The sequence below is a fragment of the Leptidea sinapis genome, chromosome 41, assembly GCF_905404315.1.
Source record: "Leptidea sinapis chromosome 41, ilLepSina1.1, whole genome shotgun sequence".
Classification (NCBI taxonomy): domain Eukaryota; kingdom Metazoa; phylum Arthropoda; class Insecta; order Lepidoptera; family Pieridae; genus Leptidea; species Leptidea sinapis.
Genome location: NC_066305.1, coordinates 3,154,894 through 3,164,751, shown reverse-complemented (window position 1 = coordinate 3,164,751; position 9,858 = coordinate 3,154,894). Strand labels below are relative to the sequence as shown.

Here is a 9,858-nt window from a genome sequence, read left to right as displayed (position 1 = left end):
GTGTTTTCGGTTTTCTAATTCATATGTATGTTTCTTCGACCTTTATAAGGCTGTCAATACTCTTGTGATTCTCCTGGTGTTACAAGAGAGTATGGGCTGCGGTGATCAAATACTATCAGATGACCCCTTTTTATGCTCGTTTGTACTACACTTTCATAAAAAAACCCACGGAAGTTCCCAACCCAAGTTCTCATTTCTTTCGTATACCGATAGCAAAAAAAATAATGTCCTTATAAACTGATGATATCATTCTGATATTAATAATTATTCATTAATAGAAATTAAAACCTGAAATACACGACATCCACATAAAAGCGCAAGTAATTACAGCTTGGATAGATGGCGCTGATTGTAACATGTCAATAATATTTTTAAAAACCAATTAAATACAATTTTATTATTATACTAGGTATTTAGATGGAATATAAACAACTGTCTAATACATAAAGTCGCTTTATTTATCTACAGTTAGGATATAAAATAAATTACATATTCTTATTCTCTTTTTATGTGGCATGTACAAACATGAAAAGTTACTAAAATTATTAATTTCCAAATTGACATTGCATTACTCAATGCTGTAGAAAAGTTACATAATAAACTTTGCTATTGTACAATAGTTGGCAGTGTTCATTAACTTCTACTCGACAACAGATGGCGTTGGCTACAATCCGCCCTTACATACATACATATATATATACGTTTGGTACTCAATAGCTACCTACTAAATTACATCCAGGATGAATAGAAATTTTTAATTTAAAGTTATTACGTATACCACAATCATAGATATTATATATTACGTACAATTTTACAACCTTATTCTTTGTTTACATTAAATTAAATGATATTAAGCTAGTCTTCTGCAAGTAAAGGCAGTGGTGACTCACTATATTGTCAACTATATTCTACTAATAATGGCAATTTAGGGAAATCAGTGGGGTTCACCATTATGGTGTTAAAGAAGACAAGTCCAACGTTTATACAATCAATCTTATATATGTTAAGATGATTAAGTGGTTTTAATAAATATGTATTTGCATATAATCAAAGGGATACAGATGTTGCTCGTCTTCTTAACGACATAAAAGGCGACGTAAAACACGACGTATTGCAATTAAGAAGTCCGTGGCTAACCACAGGTTGGTGGGAAAGTAAGTATCGATCATTCAAATTTCATTTAGCAAATGTTTCCGATGAGAACAAACTCAAAATTATGACCTGGTAAACATTTGTTATATGGAATCTGGTTGAGTATTTACAGAATTATTTACAATCATTATTATATTATATTGAATTAAATTTTTACAATTAACGTTTCACAATCAACCGCGAATACAGAATAGAAGTAGAAATAGTGACTGTGAAACGCGATTTTGAGGGAAAGTAACAAGTCACTATATGTGTTTATATTCTCTATTAGCAGATAATGTATTAAATTGGAATTGGTTTATGATTTACATCAGAACAAAGATCACATTGATTTGCATTTAATCATACATTAAAATGTTATATGGCAGCCTAAATATTGGAGAACCTATAGATAAATGTCTATGTCAGATCGAGTGGCTAACACTGGCCAAACAAGAGAATTTTTTTCATGAGTATAAAGTATCATTTAAACGAGCCACAAGTGAACAACCAGGCTAGTCCATGACCGACATCCTAGGGTATCTGATCGCGAACGCGTCGTGCATCATAACGTTAAGACTAGAGAGGTCGACGCATCAGTCAATCACTGACATCTGTCACTGTCAACTATCACATGGCACCTAGTCGAATGGCACACACACACCCGACGTCCGGGCCGCCGCGTCCCATCTGGGACAAGGTCTATCGTCACTTTAATTTCACCGCGCACTGCTTACTGTCGCCGCGACACTCGCTCGGACTAGCAACTTATGTCCGTAGTCTTCATCACACCTAACACTTGTTACAATAATTATTTGAACGGTTTTAACGAGTATCATTCGTTTGGGCGGCCGTGTCGCACTATATTAAGGAAAATGATTCCAGTTCAATCAACAGCGTGAACAACAACAGAAGCGTCAAACACGATCAGAATTAGACCGGTCCATAGTCCGATAGCGGCTGTCCGGAGCGGGCGGAGGGCGCCGAGGGGTGCGCGGCGAGCGGCGGCAGGACGGGCGGCGGCAGAGACGGCGGCGGCAGTGACGACGGCGGTAGGGAGGGCGGCGGCAGTGACGGCGGCGGGGCGGGCGGCGCCGCGGCCTCGCGTCACACGGCGCCCTTGACGAGCGCGCGGCGCGCGGGGTGCGGAGCACGGGGCCCGCGCCACACGCGGCGCCACGAGGCCAGCGTCTTGCCCGACCAGATCCACACGCCCGACGTGATGCCCACGGCCAGCGCCATGAAGTACTTCAGCATGAGCGCCGAGTACAGCGGGCGCGGGCCGCACGCCGCGCCGCACGCCACGCGCCGCAGCCACGCCTCGCGCGCGCCCGCCTCGTACGCCAGGCACGCGATCACCACGCCGGCCGGCACGGCGTACAGCACGCTGAACACGCCGATGCGGATCATCAGCTTCTCCAGCTTGTCCGCCTTGGAGCCCGCGCCCACGCCGCCCTGCCGCTTGATCACCGACCGGATCCGGAATAGCGACACGAACCCCGCCAGGAGGAACGTCGCGCCCAGGGCGAAGTAGACGACGAGCGGCGCCAGCACGTACTTCTTGAGGTTGTCCGAAGAAGTGTTGCCCACGTAGCAGATGCCCGCCACCGGGTCGCCGTCCACGGCGCCCGCGAGCAGCACGGCCACGGTCTTGGCGGCCGGCACGAGCCAGGCCGCCAGGTGGTAGTACTGCGCGTGCCCGGCTATGGCCTCGTTGCCCCACTTGAGACCCGCGGCCAGGAACCACGCGAACGACAACACGACCCACCAGATGGAGGACGCCATCCCGAAAAAATACACCAAGATGAAGACCAGGGTGCACGCGCCGGGGCCGGTGGAGGTGGTCTTGAGCAGCGCCCCGTCGCAGGCGATCTCGTCGTGGCCGACGGCGAGGCGCGCGAGGTAGCCCAGCGCGACCATGAAGTAGCAGGCGGACAGGTACACGATGGGGCGCTCGGGGTACTTAAAGCGCTGCGAGTCGATGAGGAACGTGGTGAGAGTCATGAGCGTGGAGGCGGCGCACAGGCCGCCCCACAGCGCCACCCACACGCCCGCGAACTCCTTCTCCTCGGCCGTGAAGAAGGCGCCGCGGCACGGCAGCGCGCAGCCCGGCACGCCGGCGAGGCCGCGGCCGCCGCTGCCGTTGAGCGGCGCGCGCGCCACCACCAGCGGCGGACGACACGCGCATGCGCACTCGTCTGCGCCGGCCTCTCCCGCGCCGGCAGCCGGCGCGCCCTCGCAGTTTTTTGGATCCTTGCAGTGAGCGGGCGGGCGCGCAGGGCGCCGCGGAGGAGCCCGCGGCGGCTCGGGCTCCTGCGCGCGCTCGTTCTCCTCCATGCACAGGTGGTCGGGGTCGCCCAGACGCGGCAACTTCTCGCACGCCATGCGCTCGGGCCACTGGAACCCGTACTTCTGCATGAGCGGTGCACATCCAGCCCGAGCGCGTTCGCACACGCTGCGGCACGCGGGTAGCGGCTTCGCGTAGTCCTCGATGCAGATCGGGGTGTACACCGAGCACAGGAAGAACTTCAGGTCTGCCGAGCACTTGATCTCAACCAACGGCCAGTACTGATGAACCTGAAAAGATAAATAACCACAACACCATAAATATGAGCCTTATAATCCACTTATCAGGCTTTAGATATTTATCTGTTTCTTATTTTATGACGAGGAGGACAAACGAGAGTACGAGTCACCTGCAGGGCTAAGATGCGCTACGCGAGATATGTCGCGACGCGAGAGACAAAAGTTATCGAAATCAGTTAATTTCTCGTTTACCCTAACATGCACACTACGAGTGACAAAATTCTCGTCGAAGACTTGGCCTTGTCGCGTAGACAATCCGATGTTGCCGTTTAACAAGAATAAATTATTGTTACGTTGCAACATCGATTTCGTTTATTCTATTTTTTATCTGTAACTATTATTATATTACTAAAGTTTACTTACTATGACCACAGAGTACTTTTACTTCGGGGCCGACAGTTGTCAATTATGGCTTGAAGTTGTTATCAAATATCCAAAGCAGTTTTTTGTGGTAGTGAAACATTTTCTTGAATTTATAAAATTAGTCGATAATGCAGTTCCTCATTGTAGTGGAGTTTTTATTTAAATTAAAAAACCTTGGCTACAAGCACTATGTCGTTCGAAATTTGCGACGACAAAATATTGGAGGAAAAGTAGCGAATATTTCATTCAAACTTGAAATTGACTATGAACATCAAAGCAGATGCACAGGTACGTCGGTTTTAAATAAATATATACATTTTGCACACGGAGTGTAACGATCCAAATACTAAGTTCTCTTTTAATAACCGTACAACTTTTGTTTTTCAGTGGTGGAACATCAACACAAACATGTGAATCTGTATTTTCTTGGAATAAAAAAAAATAAACGAAACAAGCAGGAGATAGATCAATGAGTTTGCTAACTCCAATGTTCGAAAACATTTATTTCAAGGCCAGCCATCAGTTTCCTCTCTGAGTGAAGAAGATATTCTACATATTAGTGAAAAAAGATGGTCAAAATAAATACAATGTCAACTAAATTAACCCAAATATGTGTTTTCTACAGAAATATTGTTCTGTAGTGGATCATACGTCATAGTAGTATAGTATATAATTTCATAAAATAGTACACTATTTTAATTGGCTCATAATATGAAATATTGTTGCAGAAAGGTTTTTGGCTTTTCTATAGGTGACGAAAAAAACCCACCTCTGAGGTGGGTTTTTTTATGTGCCTTTAGAATCTAAAATGTTTTTCATATATTTGATGTTATCTAATTTCAGGGTATGTATTATGAATAAAAGAAAATAATAACAATGGTGATTTCCTTTTAGTTTGAAAAACTATAATAATGAGACCTCATAATATTTATTCAATATTTACTGTATGATGTAATTTGTATAAAAATCATCCAATTTTCTGAGTGTTTCATCATTCTCAATTTGTCTTACATATTGTCTTTTTTAATTGAAGGATTTTCTATCATATCTTTCAATCAAATAAGGGACAGTTCTATTATTTAGTTCTTGAAAGTGACTGTCATGTTCACACTAAACTTCTATAATCGATTCAAGCCTTTAAAGTCCATTAGAGGATGCACCTAAACAGGGGTGTGCATATCATATAGGCAGCCTACCTAGTTAGATATAATGTTAAAGTTAATTTAGTTTAATTTAGTTCTGTTATTTTATAACTAAACTTCTATTGAAAACCCCACTCATAAATTTCCTAAATACCTACAATGAGCAATCTCCAGGCTCAATTACTACTCGCTAGATCTACAGTGCCTACCTTGCTAGAAAACCAATACACGCCCCTGCACCTAAATATAGCCTTTTGTTTCTTATAAACAAGCTGCTTGACCTGTACATTGAGATCATATTCTTCAGCATATTGGCAATCTTTTCATGAATTTCCCTACCTTGTTGCTCTTGTGTGTACACTAGTTCCTATACAATATTGATAGGTATTTTGCTTTTTGAGGTATCCTTTTGTGTGGAAATTACATACTGTAATAGTTGTGGTGCATTTAAACTCATGTATCTTAATATTTATTAAACACAAACTCTTTCACTATGTAGAATAATAATTATTGAGATAATTAAAAATACTAGAATCCAATTGTGTAACATAACTTTTTTAGTTTCATCCCAAATTTAATTATGTCCTTACTTTGATGTTACTGGACATAGGAAAGGTTTACTTTCCATATTTTTTGTTGAGTGAGTTAACCAATTTATCAAAGAATAAAATCAGGTCTGCCGTCTCCTTGTATTCTGAAGGTAGGATACCTTTATCTGTAGTAGGTTATGTTAATTAGCAATAGGTATATTCTTAAGGCGCTATGGATATTACAGTTTATGTAATAAGGTGTCAAACATAAATTAAGTAAACCACAAGTAATGTATATCATCTTTATTTGGAACAATTATTACAGCATTAGAAATAATAAGGGCCGAAAAACTATTTGTCTCAATACTAATGCAGCACCCTGAGATTGTGGCTGGTGAATTAGGTACTGCACTTTTAATATTTATTGGCAGCAAATGAAAAACACTTGTTATTGGTAGGTAAGCTAAAATAGTAATGTATGAAAAGAATTTGAAATTTTCGAGATTATTTATTGATTATTCTGGAGGTAGAGGTTAAAAACTATGTAATGAAAGAAACAAAACCCTCCATTGGCAAGAAATTGAATAGAGCACAGTAACTATAGTAGGTATATTGTTAAATTTTAAAGAATATTATTCCGTTCCTACGGAAGGACACAACTCCGAAAAGTGGTTATTTATCAAACCAGGATTACTCTTAAGGTGGACAGGCAGGCAGCTGAAGATCTTAGGCTCCTTCCTACTCTACGCCCATTTTCTTTACTACATAAAGGGCAAAGACTGGTTTTCTTCATCACAATCGGAATTTTATGCGCCTCTCTTCGTATACAATATTGTTATGATTATGAAATCTTAGTTACCTCCTTCGTTTTTATTTTATATATTAAGTAATTGACTTGGGATGCCGGCTAGATTATGGGTAGGTACCACAACGGCGCCTGTTTCTGCCGTGAAACAGTAATGTGTAAGCATTACTCTTTTTCGGTCTGGAGGGCGCCGTAGCTAGTGAAATTACTCGGTAAATGAGACCTAACATCTCATGTCTCAAGGTGACGAGCGCACTTGTAGTGCCGCTAAGAATTTCCTGATCTAATCCTGAGCGGCTCTGCATTGTAATGGGCAGGGCGTATCAATTACCATCAGCTGAACGTCCTGCTAGTCTCGTCCCTTATTTTTATAAAAAAAAAATGCGGGACTCGAACCCGCGACCTCTCGCGTGGATATTAATAAAGAAAGGCACCTCAAGGCCGGCCTCCTCCTGCGTGTCGTGGTCGAGCGCGTTGGGGAACGAGGTCAGGTTGTAGCCGATGCCGCGACACATGGGGATGGTGATCTCTTCGCAGCGGGGCTGTACCGCCCCCGTCCCTGTGCCGATCAGAACAGCGAGGGCCCCCACACACAGCCTCAGCGTCGCTGCCGCCATCTTGTGTCGTGCCGTGCAGCCTGCTTCACCGCATCTGAAACACCAATGCATTTTTATTATTGCTACTTTTTTTTTCTTTTATTTGGGAAACAAACAGCTTAACATTTTAGATAGTTTTAGCCTTAATTTTGATAAATACAATAAGCTAGCAAAGTTTTCACAAACGTGTAGATCCATAATAACTAGATTAATGACTCGATAGGGTACAACTTGGCTCGCATACAACATTAAAGTTATAGATAAAGGTAAGGGTTGCAGCTGCAATCAGGGAACGAGTTAGACACATTTCCTGATTTCAGATACAAACCTCCCGTACTTAAACAAAAAACAAAGTATATAGCAATATGTTGGTATTTATTGTTACTTTATCAAATCGTTGCATATTTGGAGTTAAGAGAAAGACATTCTTATAATTTTTGTTTGTGAAATAGCTCAGTTTACGGCGGCGAATGAATATGATGATTTTTAAAGATTGAAAATTATTGAGGGATTTCTCGAAGACTTTGTATGGTCGTTGCTAATCTAATTAAGTATGTTTATCTTAAATTTTACCGGTCAATTGTAAAAAACAGAAATAAAAAGAAATAATAACAATATATGAGAAAAATAGGTCATTCTCACCCGCGGAATAGTGACGATCGCGGTTGACAATGTCCTATTTATCTCACGTGGTGCGTATACGATTTTTTTCCACCTGGATGAAAAGCTCGCTTTTAGTACCTGGTACGAGTGACAAAAGTAGTCTTGCCGGCAGAGAATCGGCCACTTTTCTCCCTCGTACCAGGGACTAAAAACAGCTTTTCATCGATGTGGGAAAAAAATATTAATCTTATTTAAAAAAAAAAAAATTAATCTTTATATTAATCTTGTATTGTTTCCATTAGTGATGTGAAAATTTGAATGTGCCACACGAGAGCAAAGTACTTTATTTCTTGTGCCTTTGAATCACTCTCTAGACTCAGGTCCCTAGCTCGGCATTTGCAACAAAAACAATCTTTGCTCTCTTGTTGAACAAATAACTATTTGCGTTCTGAATAGAACAAGTTCACAAAGGGTTTCAGTCTTGTTATCATTTTCTAGTGGCCTCATGGCTGAGTTGCAAAAACTTACTTTAGCAATAACAAACATGTTGAAGTACCGGTTGAGCTAAAATGAGTTGCACCATTTGAAAATTTTTAGATGATGTCATAACTTTAACTGTTTACCGTAATCGTCCAATCTTCGCCGATTAAAGCTATTGTTAAAGTTTAATATCTAAATATTGACCTATCAAATGTTCAAATAAATATACGATATTGACTAGATATTATTAACCTACATATTTTAACTTTAACCAAACCGAGGAATACCATGGTGCAACATCAGAAAAACGGATCCAACGTCGATATTTGTCCGGAATATCCGATGCACAATGCCCATGCTCAGTGCATATGCAATAGCTAAAAGCTAAGTACAGTCGCACACAGAAATAGGTGCGGAGCAAGGAGTGCGGAGGCACACGAAACAGGAAGCAACGTGAGTCTCCCGGAATACGCGACCGCAGTTCGTCGAACGCGCGTTCATTTCGTGCTGCGCTAAATATAACTCTCATCAGGTGTGTTAAAGCCTAAACACATGGTCGGACTTGGTACGAATAGCAAATAGCCAGGTTTTCCCAGTTTCCTGGATTTTCCCCCACAAACCTTATGTATTAGCTTTTTAAGCATAATAAAGTTTTATCCCTCAACACGTAGATAGGGTTGTAGAAATAAGTTTTCTGATACCTTACATATATTGGGCTTAATTGTAAATTGCTTTAATAAGTAGATTATAAGTAATTTTGTATATATATTTTACTATCAAATATAGAAATTTGGAATTAGATTTTTTTTGGACTTGGTACGGCCGGACCATTCCAATCCAAATCCGATCATGTGTTTAGGCTATTACTGTTGATAGTACTCTGGCTGCACGAGATATCTCCTGACAAAAATGATCTGATGATTGCTAGAACTACCTGTGTAGAGCTACAATAATAATTATGAATTGTTTCACTGAAAGATGCATTACTGTCCAACGAATTTGTCCATAAATACTAGAGGATTTACTAAGATAATTATTAAATATTTGTTCTACTAACTAACACACTATGGATGATAGTTTATTTATTTATTGAGATTCACCAGTGGTTAGTTGAATAAATATATTATTATTAAAATTTATAATGTATTTTTTTACATTTTTGCGAAACCTTTGCAACGAATCTCTCAATAGGTCTAAGCGTTTATAATTTTGAGTAATCGCGACACAGTGAATTAATTCCCAAAATAGTTCTGCGAGGTTTTTCAAATAAGTTCACGGGTTTATGTTGATGCCCTCTAGGCACTCTAAAATTTACTTATAAATTTAGTTAATATTTTTTTTTATAAAAAAAGTAAATCCAATATGTCCCAAGTTATCTGAAATAAACTTTTTTTCAATGTAAGCAATAAAACGACGATTTTCAACAATTTTAAAACGACGTTTTATGAATTTGTCATTTTAATTTTTTTTCACGCTTTAAATCCTCTATTAAAGATTCAAAACAGTTAGCTTATTAAAAAGATTAAAACACCCAATGTCCTAATAAGAATTATATCATCGAACCGAGTGTTGTAATGAAATTCAGTACAACATTATATCATCCGTTTTCATAATAACACTCC

The 9,858-nt window shown here is 40.6% G+C and overlaps 1 protein-coding gene and 1 long non-coding RNA gene across 3 annotated transcripts in view; one reads left to right on the top strand and one right to left on the bottom strand.

The window, feature by feature from the left end:
• Positions 1-437: 437 nt before the first annotated feature.
• The window catches only part of LOC126976526 (frizzled-2), a 252,429-nt gene continuing 243,008 nt past the window's right edge, over positions 438-9,858 (bottom strand). For both annotated transcript variants that reach the window (XM_050824903.1, XM_050824902.1), the window contains 2 exons: positions 6,992-7,208; positions 438-3,708 (listed from right to left, as the gene is read on the bottom strand). In XM_050824903.1, the coding sequence (XP_050680860.1) occupies positions 2,239-3,708; positions 6,992-7,174 (1,653 nt within the window). In that variant the 5' untranslated portion in view covers positions 7,175-7,208 and the 3' untranslated portion in view covers positions 438-2,238. The remainder of the gene's footprint in view (positions 3,709-6,991; positions 7,209-9,858) is intronic.
• On the top strand, positions 4,120-4,797 carry LOC126976549 (uncharacterized). Its single transcript, XR_007731934.1, has 2 exons — positions 4,120-4,368; positions 4,468-4,797. It is a non-coding gene; the product is annotated as an uncharacterized LOC126976549 (long non-coding RNA).